The sequence below is a fragment of the Xenopus tropicalis genome, chromosome 2 (genome assembly GCF_000004195.4).
Source record: "Xenopus tropicalis strain Nigerian chromosome 2, UCB_Xtro_10.0, whole genome shotgun sequence".
NCBI classification, from domain to species: domain Eukaryota; kingdom Metazoa; phylum Chordata; class Amphibia; order Anura; family Pipidae; genus Xenopus; species Xenopus tropicalis.
Genome location: NC_030678.2, coordinates 150,147,929 through 150,173,538, shown reverse-complemented (window position 1 = coordinate 150,173,538; position 25,610 = coordinate 150,147,929). Strand labels below are relative to the sequence as shown.

The 25,610-nt window shown below is 41.5% G+C and overlaps 2 protein-coding genes across 12 annotated transcripts in view; one reads left to right on the top strand and one right to left on the bottom strand.

The window, feature by feature from the left end:
• tpte2 (transmembrane phosphoinositide 3-phosphatase and tensin homolog 2) overlaps positions 1–8,247 on the bottom strand; it is a 32,172-nt gene extending 23,925 nt beyond the window's left edge. For 2 of the 6 annotated variants that reach the window (XM_018091232.2, XM_018091231.2), the window contains exon 1: positions 7,878–8,247. The gene's annotated coding sequence lies outside the window, so the exon portion shown is untranslated. 6 annotated transcript variants of the gene reach the window in all.
• LOC100497330 (fibrinogen-like protein 1) lies at positions 1,477–25,126 on the top strand. 6 transcript variants are annotated; one of them, XM_018091726.2, is made up of 8 exons: positions 1,477–1,596; positions 14,752–14,816; positions 15,884–16,100; positions 16,470–16,629; positions 18,536–18,633; positions 21,345–21,433; positions 21,935–22,125; positions 23,267–25,126. In XM_018091726.2, the coding sequence occupies exons 2-8, from the start codon at positions 14,754–14,756 to the stop codon at positions 23,439–23,441; spliced, it is 993 nt and encodes a 330-aa protein (XP_017947215.1). In that variant the 5' UTR covers positions 1,477–1,596; positions 14,752–14,753; the 3' UTR covers positions 23,442–25,126. The 6 variants fall into 6 exon arrangements, with proteins under 6 accessions (XP_017947215.1, XP_012813328.1, XP_002936775.2 ...); XM_012957874.3 differs by having other exon boundaries at positions 14,749–14,816; XM_002936729.5 differs by lacking the exon at positions 1,477–1,596 and adding an exon at positions 1,871–1,960.
• The last annotated feature ends 484 nt before the right edge of the window (positions 25,127–25,610 follow it).

Genomic DNA, 25,610 nt, shown 5'->3' with positions numbered 1-25,610 from the left:
TGGTGAGCAACATGTTGTTTGCAAGCCACTGGTTCAGAATCACTGGCCCAGGCAAAGGAAGCAAGCACATAGAGTATTTGACCCAACTGTTCAATAGTATCTGACTTTGACTACTGCCTGTATAGAGACTGCTGAGGGAAACTGATAACTGAAGATAATTAGATTATTTTAAAAATGGAACAGCATTCTTAAAGCAACAAATTATTTTTCAACAAAGAATAGGACTTGTATATAACATACTTTTTGACTATTGTTTTATTTAAGAAATATCTGAGGATTTAGTTATTTCTGGCTCTAAACAAGTAACCAGTTCACTTCAGAACTTCCTGTTCCTTCCTGGTCTCAAAGAGCAAATGAAGAGCTTATATAACTAATTACCTGATCACCGAGAAGCCCCTGATAATAAGCTACTTAAAGGCTGGAGCTTAGGGAATGGAGGAGTTTGTTTGTTCAAAGAGAGATAAGGAGCTCTGAACAAATTGCCATGTTTATAAAGGGAGAGGAGAAGAAAGTTTAGCGAAAAGCCCAATATGCTATTAGCACTTTATAATGACAAAAAAAGTTTTACATTAAAAGAATAGGCAGAATGAATTTTTAGTTACATAGTTACATAGGGTTGAAAAAAGACCAGAGTCCATCATGTTCAACCCATCCAAGTAAACCCAGCACACACAATCTATACCAACACATATATATATATATATATATACACAAACATAAATACTTACTGTAGATATTAGTATCACAATAGCCTTGGATACTATGCTTGTTCAAAAACTCATCCAGGCCCCTCTTAAAGGCATTAACAGAATCTGCCATTACAATTTTAACACAAGTCCTTTTAATAATGCACATTTTTAGCAAAGGTGTTTTAGGTGTATACTGTCCCTTTAATTTTAATTACTTTCTTATTTGCATGTAATTAGGTTTATGTTAACTTTTCAATCATGATAGTTTCCACAAGACAATAGATAAGAATTGTTCTATAGAATTGTAGGTGGCTATACATGCAATAAAATGGCCCATCTGACCAATTTCAGCCTCACTTTATGTATGAGCCCTCATTATACTGTGATTCCACCATATCAAATGTTTGCTATAAAATTCTGCCTCAATACTGCTACAATTTCATTGTCATTGCTACTTTTTATTACTTATCTTTGTATTCAGTCCCCCCTACTATTTATATTTTAGTCTTCAATTAAAGCAACTGGTTGCCAGGGTAAATTGGACCCTAGCAACTAGATATCTGCTGAAATTTCACACTGAAGAGCTGCTGAGCAAATAACTTGAAAAAAAAACCCCCACAAAAAATAAAAGACCGAATGATCTCCTGAGACTATCACTGTCTATATCATACTAAAGTAAAATTAAATGAGACCTGCCCCTTTAACAGAGATCACATATTATTCTCACCAGTTGCGTTCTGGAGCCTTCATGTTACCTATCATGACAGACACACTAGGCTACGTTTATGTGAAGCGAATTAACCTGCATGGATGTTTGTGGAAGAAACCCACGCAGATTCAATAACAAAGTTTTTATTTCGATAGCAACAAATTGTTACTATTTTCTTTTTAAGACCTGGTTTGCATGGTATGTCTTTCACTTTTAATAATATCCTAGATATCGACAACCTAAAGGAAAAGAGCTGCATTTAGATACACAATAACCATGCACAAATCATACATGTCTTGCTTTTTAAAGAGACAAAACTGAAATTAGTGTTGAATTCCCTACAAAAACCCAATGCCTTTGAACCTTTTTGGATATGGCCCATTTACAATGTGCTCACCTCTGAGCCCCTTTGAAAGGATAGGACTCGTCTTGAACTACAGTTACCTCCAAAGGGCACACACCCTAGTTGCGACTGTGGCTGCTGTTTTCACCTTGGGGCTTGGATTGAGAAAATGGATTTAACATGTCAGACTCCAGGATAGAGGTTTAATTAGTTGTACAGGTATGGGAACTAATATCTGGAATTTTCAGGACCTGGGGTTTTGCAGATAAGGGATATTGCTGCAATGTGGAGCACTATGTCATACGAGGCTACTAAAACATTTAAACATGAAAAAAAATTACACATTGGTGCTCTAAATGAGTAGGACATAATCTGTAATTTGGTGAATGCTGGGGGGTTGCTGCAATGTAAAGAAAAATACTGGAAACAATAATTTTAAAGAATCATATTTCACCAGGACAGACCTTTTTTCATACCCATAATTCCTTTATTACCTACCAATGTCACACTGCTTATGCGGAATCATGGAGGCAAACTTTTGGTTAAGGCTGAATTCAACTATTCAGACCAGAGACTCCAGAAGAGGCACAAAGGACATTGAAATGTGTTTTTGGAAAGCATTTTTGTTCAGAGAAGTTGATAATGTACACACCCAATCCAGACACATTGAATCCACATGCCACAAGGCTAATTAGCATTTCGTTAAGATGCATGCTGCTGACTGCATTGATTACTGCGCAGCCATGCATCTAAATCAGTGGCATAACTTGATGTTACTGGGCCCCACAGCAAATTCAAATTAGGGCCCCAAAACATTGGTAAACTGATCTTTTATACCAAGATATATTGAAATTGCTAATTAATTAGGTCCTCACTGGACCCTCAACACTCCTGGGCCCCCCTGCAACTGCAGGGTCTGCTTCTTGTGTAGTTACTTGTGTAGTTACTCCCCTGATCTAAATGTATTGCAAATAAGCATTGCAGGACTGGTTTCTCTTTGTGTCTGTGTTCAAAATCGTGTGGTTGCCACCCTAGCCATTGTAAGGATTCTATCTGTTCCATTTGAATATGCTGCAATTACATGGAATTTCTCCTGTCTGTGGTGCCTAGCAAGAAATAAGGTCTCTCAAAAATACCAAGAGTGGATCAATGGTTAACACTGATAAGGAAGAGTAGGCTACAGATTCAATAAGGAGAAGCAAACACTAGTTAAAATTGCCAAACATGAGCAGTTTTTGCCAATTGGCCAAGAAATTATCACATCCAGCAGCCAGGGTAATACCTACCCGTCATTATGTTCCAGCCCTCCCTGCTGGTATGTGACCAGCCCCCTGACGGTCTCACTTCACATGCCTAAATGTTGTAATTTCTATACACTTTATTATTAGTATTAGAAATGCGCACACACAAGCATTTACATATTATCTGACGCATAGGGGCTGATTTACTAACCCACGAATCCAAATGGGAAAAATTCTGATTGGACTTTTTTGTATTTTTTGCCATTTTTTTCGTAGCCGTTACGACTTGCGCGAATTGTCGCGACTTTTTCGTAGCCGTTACGATTTGCTCTTATCTTGTCGCGACTTTTTCGTATTGAGCGATCGTAAACTGCGGGCAAAACTTTCAGACTTAGCATGATTTTGGAAGCCTCCCATAGGACTCAATGGCACTCTGCAGCTCCAACCCGGCCCAAGGAAAGTCTCCCATAGGGCTCAATGGCACTCTGCAGCTCCAACCCGGCCCAAGGCAAGTCTCCCATAGGGCTCAATGGCACTCTGCAGCTCCAACCTGGCCCAAGGAAAGTCTCCCATAGGGCTCAATGGCACTCTGCAGCTCCAACCCGGCCCAAGGAAAGTCTCCCATAGGGCTCAATGGCACTCTGCAGCTCCAACCTGGCCCAAGGAAAGTCTCCCATAGGGCTCAATGGCACTCTGCAGCTCCAACCCGGCCCAAGGAAAGCCTCCCATAGGGCTCAATGGCACTCTGCAGCTCCAACCTGGCCCAAGGAAAGTCTCCCATAGGGCTCAATGGCACTCTGCAGCTCCAACCTAGCCCAAGGAAAGCCTCCCATAGGGCTCAATGGCACTCTGCAGCTCCAACCCGGCCCAAGGAAAGTCTCCCATAGGGCTCAATGGCACTCTGCAGCTCCAACCTGGCCCAAGGAAAGTCTCCCATAGGGCTCAATGGCACTCTGCAGCTCCAACGCGGCCCAAGGAAAGTCTCCCATAGGGCTCAATGGCACTCTGCAGCTCCAACGCGGCCCAAGGAAAGTCTCCCATAGGGCTCAATGGCACTCTGCAGCTCCAACGCGGCCCAAGGAAAGTCTCCCATAGGGCTCAATGGCACTCTGCAGCTCCAACCCGGCCCAAGGAAAGTCTCCCATAGGGCTCAATGGCACTCTGCAGCTCCAACCCGGCCCAAGGAAAGCCTCCCATAGGGCTCAATGGCACTCTGCAGCTCCAACCCGGCCCAAGGAAAGTCTCCCATAGGGCTCAATGGCACTCTGCAGCTCCAACCTGGCCCAAGGAAAGTCTCCCATAGGGCTCAATGGCACTCTGCAGCTCCAACCCGGCCCAAGGAAAGTCTCCCATAGGGCTCAATGGCACTCTGCAGCTCCAACCCGGCCCAAGGAAAGTCTCCCATAGGGCTCAATGGCACTCTGCAGCTCCAACCCGGCCCAAGGAAAGTCTCCCATAGGGCTCAATGGCACTCTGCAGCTCCAACCTGGCCCAAGGAAAGTCTCCCATAGGGCTCAATGGCACTCTGCAGCTCCAACCTGGCCCAAGGAAAGTCTCCCATAGGGCTCAATGGCACTCTGCAGCTCCAACCCGGCCCAAGGAAAGTCTCCCATAGGGCTCAATGGCACTCTGCAGCTCCAACCCGGCCCAAGGCAAGCCTCCCATAGGGCTCAATGGCACTCTGCAGCTCCAACCTGGCCCAAGGAAAGTCTCCCATAGGGCTCAATGGCACTCTGCAGCTCCAACCTGGCCCAAGGAAAGTCACGATACTGAAGCTTGAATGAATCTGAAACTTTTGTACTCGGCGCGATGGCTACGAAAAAGTCGCGACAATTCACGCAAGTTGTAACTCTACAAAAAAGTCGCAACAATTTGCGAAAAAGTCGTACCGGCTACGAAAAAGTCGCAACAATTTCCGAAAAAATCGCAAAATACCGATCATTGCGAAAAAAACGCATTCGGACGCTTTTCGGACGTTCGTGGATTAGTAAATGTGCCCCATAGGGTTGCCATCCAGCAGGTATTTTTACTGGCGTGGCCAGTAAAAATGATGCTTGAAGCCAATGTTATTAATAGGGAAGATATATACAAATATAGGAAAGTCAATATTTATTCCAGAAAAGGTGGCTACCCTACTGAGGTAGCATTTTCTGCATATACACAATATGTCAGATAGGACTTCAGATACTTATTAAAAACACATTATCATTATCATCAGATACTACATAAAAAGCCCTTTTTGCGCTCCTTTCAGTATTTTGCATATAGTGCAACCATTGTTAGATATTTGAATTATAATTCAGAGCAGCTTTGCCTAATTTGCTTAACTTTAACTGACTCTAATAGTCAAGTGTGTTAATTTCAAAATAGGAACTGTGTCAGCAACCCTGCCTGACCCTGCTGAATAACAAAAAATAACAGAAAAACACTGGATTCACAAAGTTATTGAACAACAGGGGGAACTCCCTTAAGTGATTGAGCTATTTTGTAAAATAGTTTATTTACCTCATGCACAGAATAGAATGTTTTAACCTACTTATATGTGAAGTAGAGGGATGTAAGCTACATTTTAATATCCTTTATGCCCTAAAGTATATTGTTGTGTGTGTCATAATGATATACAGGTATGGGACCCATTATCTGGAAAGTTCTGAATTACGGAAAGGCCATGTCCCATAGACTCCATTTTAATCAAATAATTCACATTGTTAAAACCTATTTCCTTGTTCTCTATTAAAATAAGACAGTACATTGTACTTAATCCCAACTAAGATATAATTAATTCTTATTGGAGGCAAAACAATCCTATTGGGTTTAATTACAGTTCAAATAATTTTTTAGCAAACCTAAGGTAAAGAGATCCGTATTAAAGAAAGACCCCTTACCTGGAAAACCCCAGGCCCCGAGCATTCTAGATAACAGGTCTGATACCTGTAGGACTATTTAAAGAGATACTGACACCAGAAATAAAACATTTTTTTATATCTATCATAACACTGTCTTTGCATGATATTTATAATTTTGCCTTAAAAGTATTTTCCCAGTGCTTTTACATCACCTATCTGATACCCCATGTTCCCCTATGAGGGGGCTGCCATATTTGTGCAGCAGGAGGCCGTTAGCATTAGAAGCTATAACTGACAGGTTGAGAAGGGACAGTCAGGTTGGCAAAACAGTCAGGTTTAGGGAGTTCAATTAATAATTACTTACTAAAGCAGCCCTATCAGTGAAAAAACAATCAACATGCCATATAGGGAACTTTTAATGTACATTAATATTTTGAAGAGTAGTTTTTAAGTGTCAGTATCACTTCACCTTTGCCTGCATCTTGTTTAGTGTTTGTCTGTAGTTTGTACCTGCCTGCGAGGTTGATGAGGAAATGTGATAAAATGCATACAAAATAGATTTTGGAAGCAACCTAAATAGCCAAGATTGCTCCAGTCTGTACAGCACTTGTGTAGTCTGGACCTGATGCAAGTGTTTGTTTATGAGAATTTAATTGCTTCTGCATGGAAAAAACATGTATATTTGTTTAGTTTCTGCCTCTAAGTATTGTAAATATAAGTGTCGTTATATAGTTGTGCTTGCAGGAGTTTCTATGTTAATTGTATGGTTGTGGGTATTGTTAATATGTGCACAGTTTGGATCTCTTCATGTTGTGTACAATATGTGTTTAAGATGAACTTCAAGGGAGATTTTGTAGGATGGTGTTGTATCGACAAAAACCATTCTACAAGTTGGATGTAGTTGCATGGGTTAAAATATAATGGAACTGATACAAAAATCTAATGTGTAAACTACATGAAATGATTGCTATCCAACATGACACACAAGGAATCTCTGCATGCTGCATCTGACAAGATAAAATCTGATGGTGTCTGACAGACTTTTTTTCTTACTGGAAATGATGTCGACTGTAGATGCATGAGCAAAACCCACCATCTGACTTTATCTGGTCCAACTTTACATTACAGCCTATGGAGAGCAGGTTTTGTTGTATCCTACAAAATACCATGCTGTTGCATGGTGTTGTGTGCTGTTGCATGACAAGATCAGATGAAATCTGACCCAAAATATCTGAACAAAATCTCCTGTGGAGTTTAGCCCTAAACCAGTAGGGCACAATGTATGAACATATCACCTGGGTGTGAGTTGTAAGGTTTGTTGTGGCTGTGTGTTCATATGGGTACAGTATATTTGTGTGTGTATATGGGTAGAGTATATTTGTGTTTGTATATGGGTAGAGTATATTTGTATGGGTATATACAGGTACTGTATATTTGTGTGTGTATATGTAGATATATATACATGGGTACAGTATATTTGTGTATATATTTGGGTATAGTATGTCTGCATGTCTATGCAGTTTGTATTTGTGGGTGCCATGATTCTAGAGTTTGTGTTTGTAGATACAGTGTCAGTGGTATAATAAGAAGGGTTGCCAAATTTTTCTGGGAAAAAATACTGTCCGTCATATGTTGTTTTTGATTTTTTTCCCTATTAATAACATGGGCTTCACCATTTTTACCAGCCAGGTGGCAACTCATGGTATAACTACAGTGTAGCCTTACAGTGTAGCCTTTTTAAAATTCTCATGTTCTCATTATGAATGAAAAGTTATCAGTTTTTCCACACACATTTGCTGAAAGGTACTTAGTTGAAGGTTGGAGTTTGCGCTACTGTACTCTGGGTCTGCCCCTGGCGTGTGTGTCTGTGTGTGTGCAGGTAAATCTTATACCTGACTGTGTAGTGAGGAACTAGTGTGTATGTACAGTAGATAACAGTTTTACAGTAGTGCATGTAAGTTTAAGGCTGTGTGGGTGATGGCTACACAGATGGTGCCAGTGTACACATAAACATATGTATGTCAGTGCAGTGCTATGGAGAGTACTTACCCCACAGGAACAACTTGCTGTGACAGACTTTGTTGGTGCTCTGGTCTCCGGCTCATCAATAAGTGAAGCTCAGTGACAGGGAGGCCCTGCCCAGTTGTTTTCAGCTCTCTGTCACCTACTCACATTTCTTGAATGAACTTGATCATTGAGTTGGGACTGGAGACTGAGGGAAAGGGGAGGGAGAGAGAGCAATATAAGTCTAAAAGTGGCCGTCCGTCCGTGTGTTAGCTCTTCCTGTGCCTGACTGTGTCTGCCTTCCTCATCCCAGCACTTTCTCCCCTTCCTCCCAGATGTTATTCCCTTTCCTCTCTGCTACTTCCTTCCCTCCCTTTCTGCATCCAGTTATCTCTCCTCTTCCTCTGCCTGCTCTGCTCACCCAGCACTTTCCACTTCCTGAGCTGTTTCTGGACTTTGGATGGAGGATTAATCCTCCTTGTGGGAGTGTGGCATGACTTGGGCACCGCAATGTTTTTATGATCCAAAGCTTAGCAGAATCCTGTCCTTGTTCCTACCAATTCCTTTGTTCCTACAGCAAACAAGTATTAGCTGGGGTTGCAACTGACACTGTAGCTGCTAAAAATGCATTTTTAAAGTTTGTTTGTTCTTTATGCTTTTGGGCAAAATATAACAAATGTAGCCAAACTTTCTTTCTTGGTGCTCAAGAACCAGATAAGCTTTCTCAGATTTCACAGGGTATGAACAAATGCAACAACCTATGCACCTAGCGTTACACCTTCCTCCTGTCTTACTGACTAATGGTAAGGTTGTAGGACCCACCCTGTATAATCCCACTGTGGTTCAAAAAGATTAGCATATAATAAGCAGTGGAGTTAGATCATAAGCAACAGGTAATATAGAGTATTAACCACTTTCCCACAGCCACAATCCCCTCCCAGAGGCTATTATCCCCCCACTGCTACTATAGGCACCATCTCTCCCTACTATACCTGCTATCCCACAGCCACAGTCCCTTCCCAGAGGCTATTATCCCCCACTGCTACTATAGGCACCATCTCTCCCTACTATACCTGCTATCACACAGCCCCAGTCCCTTCCCAGAGGCTATTATCCCACTGCTATTATAGGCACCATCTCTCCCTACTATACCTGCTATCCCACAGCCACAGTCCCTTTCCAGAGGCTATTATCCCCCCACTGCTACTATAGGCACCATCTCTCCCTACTATACCTGCTATCCCACAGCCACAGTCCCTTCCCAGAGGCTATTAGCCCCCACTGCTACTATAGGCACTATCTCTCCCTACTATACCTGCTATCCCACAGCCACAGTCCCTTCCCAGAGGCTATTATCCCACTGCTACTATAGGCACCATCTCTCCCTACTATACCTGCTATCCCACAGCCACAGTCCCTTCCCAGAGGCTATTATCCCCCCCACTGCTACTATAGGCACCATCTCTCCCTACTATACCTGCTATCCCACAGCCACCATCCCTTCCCAGAGGCTATTATCCCACTGATATTATAGGCACCATCTCTCCCTACTATACCTGCTATCCCACAGCCACAGTCCCTTCCCAGAGGCTATTATCCCCCCACTGCTACTATAGGCACCATCTCTCCCTACTATACCTGCTATTCCACAGCCACAGTCCCTTCCCAGAGGCTATTATCCCCCACTGTTACTATAGGCATCATCTCTCCCTACTATACCTGCTATCCCACAGCCACTGTCCCTTCCCAGAGGCTATTATCCCCCCACTGCTACTATAGGCACCATCTCTCCCTACTATACCTGCTATCCCACAGCCCCAGTCCCTTCCCAGAGGCTATTATCCCCCACTGCTACTATAGGCACCATCTCTCCCTACCATACCTGCTATCCCACAGCCACAGTCCCTTCCCAGAGGCTATTATCCCCCCACTGCTACTATAGGCACCATCTCTTCCTACTATACCTGCTATCCCACAGCCCCAGTCCCTTTCCAGAGGCTATTATCCCCCCACTGCTACTATAGGCACCATCTCTCCCTACTATACCTGCTATCCCACAGCCACAGTCCCTTCCCAGAGGCTATTATCCCACTGCTACTATAGGTACCATCTCTCCCTACTATACCTGCTATCCCACAGCCACGGTCCCTTCCCAGAGGCTATTATCCCACTGCTACTATAGGCACCATCTCTCCCTACTATACCTGTTATCCCACAGCCACAGTCCCTTCCCAGAGGCTATTATCCCCCCACTGCTACTATAGGCACCATCTCTCCCTACTATACCTGCTTTCCCACAGCCACAGTCCCTTACCAGAGGCTATTATCCCCCCACTGCTACTATAGGCACCATCTCTCCCTACTATACCTGCTATCCCACAGCCACGGTCCCTTCCCAGAGGCTATTATCCCACTGCTACTATAGGCACCATCTCTCCCTACTATACCTGCTATCCCACAGCCACGGTCCCTTCCCAGAGGCTATTATCCCACTGCTACTATAGGCACCATCTCTCCCTACTATACCTGTTATCCCACAGCCACAGTCCCTTCCCAGAGGCTATTATCCCACTGCTACTATAGGCACCATCTCTCCCTACTATTCCTGCTTTCCCACAGCCACAGTCCCTTACCAGAGGCTATTATCCCCCCACTGCTACTATAGGCACCATCTCTCCCTACTATACCTGCTATCCCACAGCCCGAGTCCCTTCCCAGAGGCTATTATCCCACTGCTACTATAGGCACCATCTCTCCCTACTATACCTGCTATCCCACAGCCCCAGTCCCTTCCCAGAGGCTATTATCCCCCCACTGCTACTATAGGCACCATCTCTCCCTACTATACCTGCTATCCCACAGCCCCAGTCCCTTCCCAGAGGCTATTATCCTCCCACTGCTACTATAGGCACCATCTCTCCCTACTATACCTGCTATCCCACAGCCCCAGTCCCTTCCCAGAGGCTATTATCCCCCCACTGCTACTATAGGCACCATCTTTCCCTACTATACCAGCTATCCCACAGCCACAGTCCCTTCCCAGAGGCTATTATCCTCCCACTGCTACTATAGGCACCATCTCTCCCCACTTCACCTGCTATCCCACAGCCACAGTCCCTTCCCAGAGGCTATTATCCCACTGCTACTATAGGCACCATCTCTCCCTACTATACCTGCTATCCCACAGCCCCAGTCCCTTCCCAGAGGCTATTATCCTCCCCACTGCTACTATAGGCACCATCTCTCCCTACTATACCTGCTATCCCACAGCCCCAGTCCCTTCCCAGAGGCTATTATCCCCCCACTGCTACTATAGGCACCATCTTTCCCTACTATACCAGCTATCCCACAGCCACAGTCCCTTCCCAGAGGCTATTATCCTCCCACTGCTACTATAGGCACCATCTCTCCCCACTTCACCTGCTATCCCACAGCCACAGTCCCTTCCCAGAGGCTATTATCCCACTGCTACTATAGGCACCATCTCTCCCTACTATACCTGCTATCCCACAGCCCCAGTCCCTTCCCAGAGGCTATTATCCTCCCCACTGCTACTATAGGCACCATCTCTCCCTACTATACCTGCTATCCCACAGCCACAGTCCCTTCCCAGAGGCTATTATCCCACTGCTACTATAGGCAGCATCTCTCCCTACTATACCTGCTATCCCACAGCCACAGTCCCTTCCCAGAGGCTATTATCCCACTGCTACTATAGGTACCATCTTTCCCACCAGCAACATAGTTGCATACACAGCTCTTCATTTTTTTAAGTTGCCGGAAGTTTCCTAAGCAGGAAACAAGTGGCCCCTATGCCTTCCCACTGGTGACTTACTTTTTTGGTAGTGAGAAGACATTTTGGGGGAGATCAGACGCCTGTGGTAGTTGAGATTTAACCGCAGGTGACTAATCTCCCTGTGTGCCCCTGGCCTAAGGGTGCTATAGTGCTTTTTATACAGTGATGAGGTAAAGCCCCATATTCGAATCATCAAACTACCAGTTAACTAATACACTGTTTATAAGTAGGGTGTACATTCACTTTTTCTTTAGTTCAGTATGGCACAACTTATTCTGTGCAGAAAGCCTTATTTATCTGCATATCTGTGTTTTCCTCTTTGCCTGGAGCAGAAGTAATTGCTCTAATTAGTAAACCTCAAATGATCCTAAAAACGGTAGGTGTATGTTTACAGAGCAATAAACACGTCATCAATAGGAATACCTATGTTTTACATGGCGAGAAAAGCACCCAAACATTTTCTTTTATTATGTTATAGAATGGCCTGTTCTTAGCAAGTTTTCAATTGGTCTTCATTTTTTTTTTGTATAATTTTTTCATTATTTGCCTTCCTCTTCTGCCTCTTTCCAGGTTTTAAATGGGGGGTCACTGACCCCAGCAGCCAAAAACTATTCCTCTGTGAGGCTAGAGTTGTATTATTATTGTTACTTTGTATTACTTATCTTTCTATTCATGCACTCCTCTATTTATATTCCTGTCTCTCTTTCAAACCACAGCCTGGTTGCTAGGTTAAATCGGACCCTAGCAACTAGACAGCCACTGTCATTTCAAACGGGAGAGCTGCCAAATAATTAAAAAACCACAAATAATAAAAAATGAAGACCAATTGCAAATTATCTCAGGGTAGCACTCTCTACATCATACTAAAAGTTAATTTAAAGGTGAGCAAAAAGACAATTCTACTACGAAGAAGTGTGTTGCCATTGATTACTAAAGTTTATCCAGTAGGTGGCAGTAAAGGAGATATAATAGCATCTAAGGGGTTTATATATGAAAGTGTGAAATTATGAAATACAATTTCATAGAAAAACATAGAACAAAAAAACTAGATCAGTTGTTTTTAATATAATGCCTAGAGGCATGATTAACACAGGGCAAAAAATCACTTAACCACATACACATACACAGCCAGTTTCTAAAAATACTTGCCTACAGGGGTTGCCAAAGGTAACAAAACAGGACGACGGAATGGCCTGTACATTGACACTCTAACAACATGTTAGTTATACATATATGTATATATGTGTCTGTATATAATAATATATTTCCTAAAACAGGTAAAGGATCTGTTATTCAGAACACTTGGGACCTGGGGTTTTCTGGATAAGGGGTCATTCCATCATTAGGATCTTTATACCTTAAGTCTCCTAAAAAAAATAATTTAAACATAAGGGTTAATTATATCTCAATTAGAATGAAATACAAGGTACTGTTTTATTATTAGAGGGAAATGGGATTTTTTCTTTAGTTATAATTCTTTGGTTAAGATAGCCCCTATGGGAGATGCCCTTTCCATAATTTGGAAATTTCTATATAAGGGGCTTGTGGATAACAAATCCCATACCTGTATTACAGTTAAATGAGATATCCCAACAGACAGTTTACTGCTAATAATAATAATCTTAATGCTAGGTGTCTTCAGCTTTAACATAGAAATGCTTGAAATTCCAAATATGTTTCCCTGTAAGACAACTTAATATAAACCATCTGGAAGCGAGAATTAGGCAATCCGGCTCTTATTACAAGGAAGAAAAATATCAAACGTGTTTAGTTTGGTTCATCACCATTAAAATAAAAATAGACTGCAACAGCACAGATTTAATAAGGTAGGTAAAACCAATGTTTGTAAAGTGTATTACGCAGTATGTAAAGTCAAGTTTCTAATGTTAGATATAAGCTATGTAGCCATGGAGGGCAAGTTTTATATTTAGTGTTTATATGAGATATATAAATAATTAACATGTAAGATAAATAGGGGAGTTATTCAATATCTAAATAAGAGCCATGATTCCAATCTTTTATATACAACAATCATTTATGCATGTATATAGAGCTACAATTGTAAGGTTGTAGAGCTGCAGTTCTTATGTTAATGTTAGGTATAAAGAGCCACAATTTTTGGGTTTTGTATAAGGTATATAAAGCCATAATTCTATTGTTTGAGTAAGGTATATACAGCCATAAGTCTGATGTTTGAGTGAGGTATATAGAGCCACATTTCTTAGGTTTGTGTAAGGTATGTACCACCTTAATTTTATGGTTTGAGTAAGGTATATACAGCCATAATTCTATGGTTTGAGTAAGGTATATACAGCCATAATTCTACGGTTTGAGCAAGGTATATACAGCCATAATTCTACGGTTTGAGTAAGGTATATACAGCCATAAGTCTGTTGTTTGAGTGAGGTATATAGAGCCACATTTCTTAGGTTTGTGTAAGTTATGTACCACCTTAATTTTATGGTTTGAGTAAGGTATATACAGCCATAATTCTATGGTTTTAGTAAGGTATATAGAGCCATAATTCTATGGTTTTAGTAAGGTATATACAGCCATAATTCTATGGTTTAAGTAAGGTATATACAGCCATAATTCTATGGTTTGAGTAAGGTATATACAGCCATAATTCTATGGTTTGAGTTAGGTATATACAGCCATAATTCTATGGTTTGAGTAAGGTATATACAGCCATAATTCTATGGTTTGAGTAAGGTATATACACCTGTTTTTTTTGTAACCAAAACTTGCCTTCAAGCCAGGAATTCAAAAATAAGCCCCTGCTTTGAGGCCACTGAGAGCAACATCCAAGGGGTTGGGGAGCAACATGTTGCCCCTGAGTCACTGGTTGGGATCACTGGTTTAAAGTGTACAGATACAGTTTTATGAATGGTTAGGAGCTGTATGTAGACCCAGAGGTTACTTTACATTAGGTTATATTACATGATATTTTGAAGATGATCAGTTATATGTATATGGATTTTATTAATGCAACAGCCACATATCTATCATCATGGAGACAAGCCACAGCCACCAAGACAGGCAATACAAATCGTCAAGGTGTTCTGCATAACTATAATAAACATTATATAACACAGACTGATATCTTTATATATCTTTCAGCAGTGATGTTCTGGCTCATTGTGTCCTCTGTTTTACTGCACTATGGCTTTTCAGCTCCAAGGCTTAAGGTGAGTTTATGTTTTACGCACTAAAAGTTAAATAGTGAAAAGTAAAAAATGTTTTTTTTGCAGTGACAAGCCATTGATCGCAACTAATTGTCTACTCGTGTATAGGGCTAACTTAATTTTTCTATGTTGATCCAGATTTGCCCTGAGTTGTTATACGCGGTCTAAGATTCATTCACTCACTTTTGTATCATCCTAAAACCACGCCCACTTTAACCCACACCCATGTTATCACAAGACCTTTTAAGACCATACCCACATTAATGGTGGTAGCGCAGCAAAACCCCAAATGGTTGGTGCTCACTGTAGGGATCACCCTTCATTCATACTGTATGTGAAAGAATTATATTTGTTAAGACTTACCCTTAAATCCATATGCCTCCTCCTCCCCTATGGGTAGCACAGCAACCCCAGTACATAATTACACACCTTAGGGACCATATAATGACTATCTGCAAATGCTAACAAACTCCCAGAACAATCCTATGCCAGGTTCACCTCCCATAAGCAGCATAGGGCAAGCAGAGTATGGCGCACACAGGTAACATAGGGCAGGCAGAGTACTGCCTGTGTGTGCCATACTCTGCCTGCCCTATGCTGGCTGTGCCTGCACTAACCTGCCAGTGTGTGTCATACTCTGCCTGCCCTACCCTGCCTGTGTGTGCCACACTCTGCTTGCCCTACCCTGCCTGTGTGTGCCATACTCTGCCTGCCCTATGCTGCCTGTGTGTGCCATACTCTGCCTGCCCTATGCTGCCTGTGTGTGCCATACTCTGCCTGCCCTATGCTGCCTGTGTGTGCCATGCTCTGCCTGCCCTACCCTGCCTGTGTGTGCCATACTCTGCCTGCCCTATGCTGCCTGTGTGTGCCATACTCTGCCTGCCCTACCCTGCCTGTGTGTGCCATACTCTGCCTGCCCTAACCTGCCTGTGTGTGTCATACTCTGCCTGCCCTACCCTGCCTGTGTGTGCTTGCACAGACATTTTTATTGAAAATTCTCTAAATAATGCCAAATATTTTAAGGAGATATTTATACAAAAAGCTTAATATCTATTATTCTTTCTGTGTAGGACCTTGAAATATGCCAGATAGATAACATCAAACTCCTACAGAGGATACAAGTTCTGCAGAATCAGCTACATTTAGGGGATCTGCATCTCCGAGATCTACTGGGCAACAACTACCACTCCCTGAAGAGCAAAGTATTTAAAAGCAGCTCCCACAGAAGTAAAGTGGAGGACGTGCTGCTTCCCACAACCAGCGGGAACCTCATTGTATATAATGAAGGTGTGGATTTGTTCAGCGTTCCGGCAATCACCAAGGCATCATAGGACCCTGTGGTTAACGTATAGGTTTTGTTTCTCTTTTATAGGAAAACCATATATATACTCCCCCATTCTTCCAATAGTAAGGCAACCCTGTTCAAGAGGAGGCTGGAGGTTGTGGTTCTACATTAGCTAGATGAGTGTTGATTGGGCATCTGTGATGTATATGCCCAGCAGTACCCTAATATAATATACTGAAACTTACTGATGCTTTCAAAGTCCCATTCAAGTAATTAGGAACAAAAAATTATTTTAAATAATTTTAATAGTTACAGAATCACTATAATTTCTCTTTGGATGCAGGATTCTGAATTAAACATATTTCTCTCAGATTGTTCCTCAGTCTTTGAGAGCGGAAGGAAGGAGAGTGGCTATTATCGTGTGCGACCAAGGGCGGAGAATGAGCCCTTCCTAGTGTTCTGTGATATGTCTGATGGTGGTGGGTGGACAGTGATTCAGCGCAGAAGCAACGGAAAAGTCAACTTCAACCGGTATGTTTCTTTTATCTGCACAGGAAAATTATATCTAGTCATAAATAGGCAAATCTATGTCATTTTATTTCTCAGAAACATTAAAACCTTGAGGTATGTGTTGCTCGGGACAGAGATCTCTGCACATCTACATACTTATCAATATTAATATGGGAAATGACAAATAACTTGTTGATGGAAATAAACTAACAGCCTTGGACTGCTGTGAAACAGAAATTGTTGAATTTGAAAAATGTGTATTTTTGGTTTTGTCATACAGTAGGCTGCAAACGGCACCCCTCTTGGGAACTGGCATGTTAGATTTGCCTTTAAGCATATTATAATTGCCAGATACTATTTATACTGTATGACTACATAGTCCTCTCAAATATCTAGCAATACTATACAGTCATAAAATATACATCATTTTATAGACAAAGTGCAATAGCTAAACATCTATCTATCTATTTATCTATCTATCATCTATCTATCTATCATCTATCTATCATCTATCTATCTATCTATATCTATCATCATCTATCTATCATCTATCTATCTATCTATCTATCTATCTATCTATCATCTATCTATCTATCTATCTATCTATCTATCTTCTGTAGCTACGCCCCTGCTTAAAACATGTCCTGCACTGCAGCCAAGGCAGATGATCTAACCTACCCTTAGTTCAGGCCCTGGGAATGTAGATCAGCAGCATGTACTGGCATATAGATGGAGCAACAACTCCTCTCAAGCCTCCTTAGCTTGCCTCATAAATGAGATGTTTCACAGTATAGGTATGGGACTTGTTGTCCAGAATGCTTGGGACCTGGGGTTTTCTGGAAACGGGGTCTTTGCATAATCTGGATCACCATGCCTTAAGTCTACTATAAAATGATTTACTGTTAATATTAAATAAACCCAACAGGAATGTTTAACCACCAATATGGATATATTATACGTTAGTTGGGTACAAGTTAAAAAATAAAATTGGAATTATTTGATTATAATGGAGTCTATGGGAGATGACCTTTCCGGATAACAGGTTTTCTCATACCTGTATAAGAAACTCTGCTCTCACCTTCCTTGTGAAGTAAAAGTTGTAATGGCCATATCTTCTAAGTCACATGTGTTTGGGTACTTAGCCCCTAGAGCAGAGGTCCCCAACTTTTTATACGTGTGAGTCACATTCAAATTGAAAAAATGGGGAGCAACACAGGCATGAGAAAAGTTCCTGGGGGTACTCAACAAGAGCTATGATTGGCTGTAATGGTATGGCAGACTACATGGGACTCTGGCATTACAATGGGTTTGTATGCAACCAAAAATTGGCTCCTAGCCAGGAATTCAAAAATAAGCACCCACTTTGAGGCCACTGGGAGCAACATCCAAGGGGTTGGGGGGCAACATGTTGCTCCTGAGTCACTGGTTGGGGATCACTGCCCTAGAGGAAGCTGTATCTCTAAGAACAAAACGAAAATTAGATCCTTGTCTGTCTGAAAGTGGTGTCTATGGTTGCCACCTTTTCTGGAACAAAATACTGTTCTTTCTATATTTTTATCTGCCTTCTATATTAACATGGCACAAAGCATTGTTTTTACAGCCCAGGCCAGCAAAATACCAGCCAACAAATTGGCACCTCCACCCAGGACTGGGATTCAAAATAGGTCCAGGCATTTCAAGTACACAGAGGCATGAACGCCCCTGAACAGGCCCAATAAACAGTGATTATCTATGGCATCTTACAGCAGCCCCTCTGGCATTTGCCTGAATCCACATATTGTCTGGGCCTGGTCGATGGTACACTCAGTACCCCCGCACCTGATTTCTTATCTTCTTCCTTAATTCCATATATTCCTATTCTTGTCATATTGTATGAGGCCAGCACTAGTAATTCCACAATGTTGTGATTACCATTTCTGCATTTCAGGAAATGGGATGAGTATAAAGAAGGTTTTGGTCTTTTTAAAAGTAGGAATGATGAACACTGGATTGGGAACAATCACATATATGACCTTTTGGATAAAAGTAAGTGCTATCTATTCATTTAGACACTTTAGTGGACATATAATGTAGCAAAAGTGCAACTAAAAAACCGGCACAACTTTTCTCTACCTTACCTTCTGTTCCCTTCCCCACCCCCTCCCCCTCCGTGTGCTTCAGTCACTGCTCAAGTTATTGCCGAGCACTTTAAGAACAAAATTGACACCATCAGAAGTGACATTGGACAACTTCATCACCATAACCATTCACCTCCCTCCCTACATGCTCCCCAGTCTTTTCTTGGCTCCTTCTCCCCAATGACTGAAGAAGAAGTCTCAAAACTTTTGGCTTTCTCTCACCTTACTACCTGCCCACTTGATCCCATTCCTACCAAACTTCTATGCAATGCCAACCCCTGTCTTATCAAAGCCTTAACTCATCTATTCAGCCTTTACCTCCCAACTGAAACATGCACTTGTAACCCTAATTCTGATTCTTGATCACTCCAATCTGAGTAACCTCCGACCTATCTCTCTGCTCCCATTCATCTCTAAACTACTTGAGCACCTAGTTTACAACCGACTATTCCTCTCTGACAATAACCTGCTGGACCTTACAATCTGGTTTTAGACAACACTCTACACGGAAACTGCTCTAACCCGACTAACAAATGACCTCCTATCGGCTAAAGCCAAAAAACACTACTCGCTACTAATACTTCTTGATCTCTCAGCTGCTTTTGACACTGTGGATCACACTCTTCTCCTCCAGTCTCTCCGCTCTCTTGGCCTTCGTGACACTGTCTTTTCCTGGTTTTCATCTTTCTACTTAGATAGATCTTTCAGTGTCTCTTACAATGGAGCATCGTTTCTCCCTTGCCTCTTTCCGTCTGGGTTCATCAAGGCTCTAACATTTATATTCAAAGCAGTCCATAACTCTGCCCCACCCTACATCTCTGAACTTATCTCAGCTCCTCAACTCCTCTCTCATTCCCTCCTCACACGCTCACATTCAAGGCTTTGCAAGGGCTGCCCCCCTTCTCTGGAATTCGCTCCCACAATCTGTCAGACTTTCTCCCAATCTCTCTGCCTTCAAAAGATCTCTAAAAACATATTTATTTAGAGACGCTTACCCTCATTTAGTTTAGCATAACCTCAATGTGCTGCTAAAAGCAATACCCTGTGCCCCACCTCTCACATTGCTTTATTCTAATCTTGCCCATACCCACACCTTGTGTCTCAACCCTTTCTTCTTGTAGACTGTATTGGGCAGGGCCTTCAAAAATAGACTAAACATTTAGTGTGCTTTTATACTGTCCACAGAGGTACTTATAAACACTTCTGATACACTTCAAATGCAGTTTATAAATGTTCTCCTCAGCTGGTAATTTGTGTAGTAGTGACACACACTATTTAGCAATTAAGCTGCAATTCTCAGCCAAAATGTTGCAATGTGCATTTATAAATGAGCCCTCAAATATTTACTTAGGGAAAATAATATTAATATTAAATATCATCAATCATCCTCATCTAGCAGGCCCAAATCAGTTTCCCATTTATCTCTTAATTTCTCCAAGGGTTTGTTAATCATTTTGCCGTATAGGCTACCATAGAGTAGGGATATAAGTCCCTTAGAGGCTTTTTTGAACCTGCAAGTATTGCAACCACTGAGGAGTAGAAGGAAGCTGAAAGGTCTGTTTAAGGATATTGAATGTAACCATTGCCCCATTTTAGCACACATCCCCAATCTTTTGAATTCCACAGTTTGCCCATATTGGCTTATTATCTTATTTAGCAACATTTGGAAACCAATACTTATGAGACATGAGCTAGGTTAAGTTAAGTTACCAAACAAGCGTATCTCTGCCCTATTTGCCCTCCTGGGCACCAGGTCAAATTGTGCAGAGCAAGTTGTCGGCCAGTCAGGTCTTTGTTTGGAATTTCAAACCTGCCCCAAAAATATTTGCCCTAATACAGTATGGGTTAGTCAGGCCATCCTGAGCACCTGATAAAAGTGCCAATAAGTAGCTGATTCAGTCCGACCTATGCTTGGCCAGATTTACTCATTTTCTACACACCACTGGTTTGATAACAGGATGGTGGGGTGGCACAAAGTAGCTGGTATGGACAGGTTAGCCTGCACCTATATCTGTTAATCATAGGCCACAACCAGTTCATCTCTGATACCACATAGTAACCTCTCATTGATGTAGTAGTTGTGAAGTTGTATCCTAATTTGTATGTATGTATGTATATTTTTATTTATAAAGCGCTACTTATGTACGCAGCGCTGTACACTGTGTATGGGGGCACTGTGTATGGGGGAGGGAACTGTGTATAGGGGCAATTGGGGGCACTGTGTATGGGGGAAATTGGAGGCACTGTCTTTGGGGGTCACTGTGAATGGGGGGCCCTGGCCAGCATAGCGTTAGGGGGGCACTGTGTTAGGGGGCCCTGATACTTTTTATGTCTCTATGTCCATTGTACTGATGGGAAGGGCCCTATGGGAAGTGGGGACCAGAAAATTTTGTGGTGGGGGTCCCGTGATTTCTGATGCCCTGAGTTACTGTATAAATGTCAGAGGGACTTCCAAAGGAAGGCTTTCCATCAGAGAACTTATATCTAAATATATAGCAGCTGAATGTTTTTTGGGGCAGCTAAGCCTCACTAACTGTTCATTAGTCTCCACCCAAGACTGTTACTCTTGTATTGCTTCTATGGAAATCACGGTCATTGCCTCTTATGCAATTTATCTAGGAGAAATGACACTGAAAATTGATCTGACGGACTGGCAAGGGAATGCAAAACACGCAATCTATGAAACATTCAGACTGACCAATGAGCAGGTAAACGTGGTACATTTCCTCTCTAAATGACACAATATTCAGTATACTAAGGTATGAGAATGCAGGAACTGTAATATAATCCAGCAACACCACCAGTGGTGTAACTAGATGGTTTCAGGGGCCCACAACAAATTCAATTTAGAGCTCCATAACATTGGTAAGCTGACCTATTCTACCAAGTAGGGTTACCACATTTATATAAAATCTGTAATGGCAGGGTGGGGCGTCAGGGGCAAGTAGGTAGGCAGTGATAAATAGGAAGGGCAGCAAGTCACAGGGCAGAGTTGTGACATCAAAGGGGCAAGCAAGGACTTAAACTATAGGGAACGAGGTAAGTATCTGAGCAAAAAGGGGCAGATTGGAAGTGGGTGGGGGCAGATTGACAAGTTACTACAAATGTCTTCTGCAACAGCAGAACCTTCAATACAATCTTTTATGCATTGTCTATTTTATTCTGAATCAGTCAAATGCTCATTTTTGTTTTGTTTTGTTTTTGTAAAGGACAATTACAAGCTGTGGATAGGTTATTACTCTGGAAATGCCGGAGATGGCCTCTCTGGTGGCAGTAACTTCGAACAGCAGTGGTCAGCATCGCACAGTGGAATGCCATTCAGCACATCTGATAAAGACAATGACAGGTTCATTAAGGGTAACTGCGCAAAGGAAAATAAATGCGGCTGGTGGTTCAACAGGTTGGTAAAGGTTGGGGGACAGAAAAGCGTGTATAGCTTTTGTCACATGACTATCAGTAGACCTTAAGAATATGCTTTGACCTTCTTCTCTTCCTTTCTCTTACTGTGCTTTCCTCCCTTTCTCAACAACCTTCCTTTTTTACTCCCAATATTTCTCCTCAATATGTTCTTTCCCTTCATGCCTTTTTCTGCTGCTCTCTACTTATCTTTCTGCTTTCTTCTTTCTACACTTCTCCTTTGTTTTCCATTTTTTTTGTCACCCTATTTTATCCCTATAATCCTTTCCCCATGTTCCGTTTCTGTTCTGCACTTTCTCTTCCTACTTCCCCACTTCTCCACTGTCCAGTTTGTCTTTTACTCATTCCTTCTTTCTCCATTCCCCAATCCCACAACAATTCTGCCCCTTATTATCTTCCTTATTTCTCTTTCTCTGTCACCGTCTATCTCCTCTCATATAGAACTGTTTCATCCCTACTCTACCCTTCCCACTTTTCTTGGCTCTTGATTCACTCTCCCCTTTCTCTTAGGCTTTCCCTTTATTTTCACCTTCTTTATCTTGAAACTCCACATCATCTCTCTCTCTCCTTAAAAAGTCATGAAGGCATTTGTAAATGAGAACATCATGCTTTCTATAAACAAGACAGGATTTATCTAGCATAGCATTGTTCACCATAATACCCCCCCCCCCCATTAAGATTGACCTATTACCCCATCCAATGTGTATAAATTAAATAAATACAATTAATAGCCTCCTCATATTTGCTTGTACGGTGCAGCACTACATCATGTGAGGTCATGGTGTGGATGCACAACAATCCTTGGGAGCAGGTTACATGGTGTGCCCAGATTATACCAGGGTAAATAAATAGTTGTTGAAGTATAACTGTGACTGTAGTATGTTTGAAGAAATATAGCAGTGTTATGACAAAGCATTTATACTGGATAATAGTTTGATTCAAACACATATAGCTCTGTGGTGCTATATGAATTAAAGGTTAATAATAACTTTTATTTGTTTTCATTACATTTTTGCAATACAAATAAATCATCAATAGATTCAATTAATATTCAAAATAAATGAGTTGTGTAGATTAGTGCAGTGAATTTATTATTTTAGTAACAATTTCTTTTGTCCCTGCAGGTGCCATGCCGCCAATTTAAATGGAGTATACTATAAAAAAGGAAACTACACTGGAGAATTTGATAACGGTATTGTTTGGTCACCTTGGCATGGATTGTGGTACTCGCTGAAATCTACAGCAATGAAGATAAGGCGTCCATCATTTCTCAGTGAGGGAAGTGGGTTAGAGGGTTAATCAAACACTTAGCTAAGTAACATGGATTGCCTGTAGACCAGTGTATCATGATGCCTGAATTCTACCAACCTGGATAAGAGAACTTTAAATACCATTTAAATACCCCATTAACATTATATGCCTTTTATACATTTAGACTATACCAGTAGTTCCTAAACTGTGGGGCTGGAGCCCTTAGCGAGCTGTGGCTTTGGGAGCCCAGCTTGACCGCCAGTTAGATTGACAAAAAGAAATTAATAATTAAGGGGTGACCACAGATATGCCATCCTATTTATTATTGGAAAAATTGCTAAATGGCTGATACCATAATGTTTTCTTATACACTACATTGCTAAAAGTAGGTGGATACCTGAACATCACACCCATATGTGCTTGTTGAATATTTAATTTTAAAACCATAGGCATTAATATGGACTGTCCTCACTTTGCTACTGTTACTGTTTTCACTCTCCTGGAAAGGCTTTTCACTATAATTGGTCATAGTCAAAATAGCATTGGTGAGGTCATGCACTGATTGGGTGATGGGGTCTGGCTCGCAGCCAATGCTCCAATTCATCCCAAAGGTGTTTAATGGGGTCCGGTCAGGTATCTGTGCAGGCCAATTACGTCCAGACCCCATAATTAATTTCTTCATGGATCTTACTTTGTGCACAGGGGCCCTGTCATACTGAAACAGATAAGGGCCTTCCCTAAACTGTTGCAACAAAGCTGGAAGTACATGAGTTTCTAGAATGTCTTGTGTTCTTGTAGCATCTGCCAAATTCATATTCATCCATCAGACTGCCAGATGGTGAGTTGTGATTCATCAATAACCTTGTGTGCATCGCAGAAACCCAGTTACTGAAGCTCATGGTGAACAGTTTTTGTTCTACCATTGCTTTCAGAGCCAGTTTATAACTTGAAAGTGAGTTTTGCTGAGGACAGACTATATTTACGTGCAACTTACTGTAGAACTTGGTGGTCCCATTCTGTGAACTTGTATGGCCTTCACAGTCCAAAAAAAATCCATAGAACAGTAACAGAACTAATGGTTCTAGGTCAAGCAGGGTAGAAATCTGATTATCTGATTTGTCAGTACCTGCCTATGTCAGAGCCACACCGAAGGTGACTGACAATATGATCTGTTCTACGGCAAGTTTGTCTAAGGAGATAGCATGACTGTGTGCTTGATTTTATGAGCCAATAATTAATGGGTGTGGATGAAATAACAAAACTCATTAATTGAATGTGGTGTTAATATTCTTTTGGCTATGTAGTGTATTTGTAATCTTGTTATGAACTAAAGGGGATTCTTAAAAAAATCTTTAAAAAAGTGATTTAAATCAAAAAAATTCCAAAACCACTGGACTATATCATGAATCTTAATGTGCACTGAGTCCTATTATCTTACACTGGAAGAAACACATTCAATAAGTAGAGATTATTTGCTGAGTTAAAAAATAAACATACACTGCACTGCTTTGCACAATTCATTTTGTTTTTGATGTTGTATTTTACATCATGTCCTCTCTTCCAAGCGAGGAGGGACAACATGGGACCTGCTTCTCCAAGTCATGTGACTTTATGATCACCTGCTTCTCACTGACATGTGACTGTAAAAGTTCTTCACCTGCTTCTCCGTTGTTTTTAGGTGATGTGAAATATTTTACAGCAAAAAAACTGAATAAAACCTGATATAAACTGAATGGCGTACTTATAACATTCCATGGTTATTCTTACTTGTGAATTAATGCCAGCTATCGCGATCACAGAAACAATCCATTCAAAGGGTTATTGGTGTACATGTTAAAGATGTGTATTTTTTTACCCATAACTAAACTAATTGCAATACCATCCATTTTATAGTACTCTATATGCTGTGTAACCAATTGATACCAATGGGACAAATTTAGATTTTTTTCAAGCTAACACTTCCTTTGTTTATGCCATAGTTTTACATATACATACTGTACATACATATTTCAATGCCATATGTCCACTTTTATAAATATACCCAGATTAATGGGTAACTGAACACTTCTCCTACAGCTGCCTGTCAATAACCTGTTATAACTGGATGGAGCATAAGAAGAAAAAATTATTTCCTTCCTATACCCATAAACAATGTAGGTCTCAATACAAATATATCCCATAAGGGCTGTGACAGACAGGGAGATTAGTCGCCGCGTG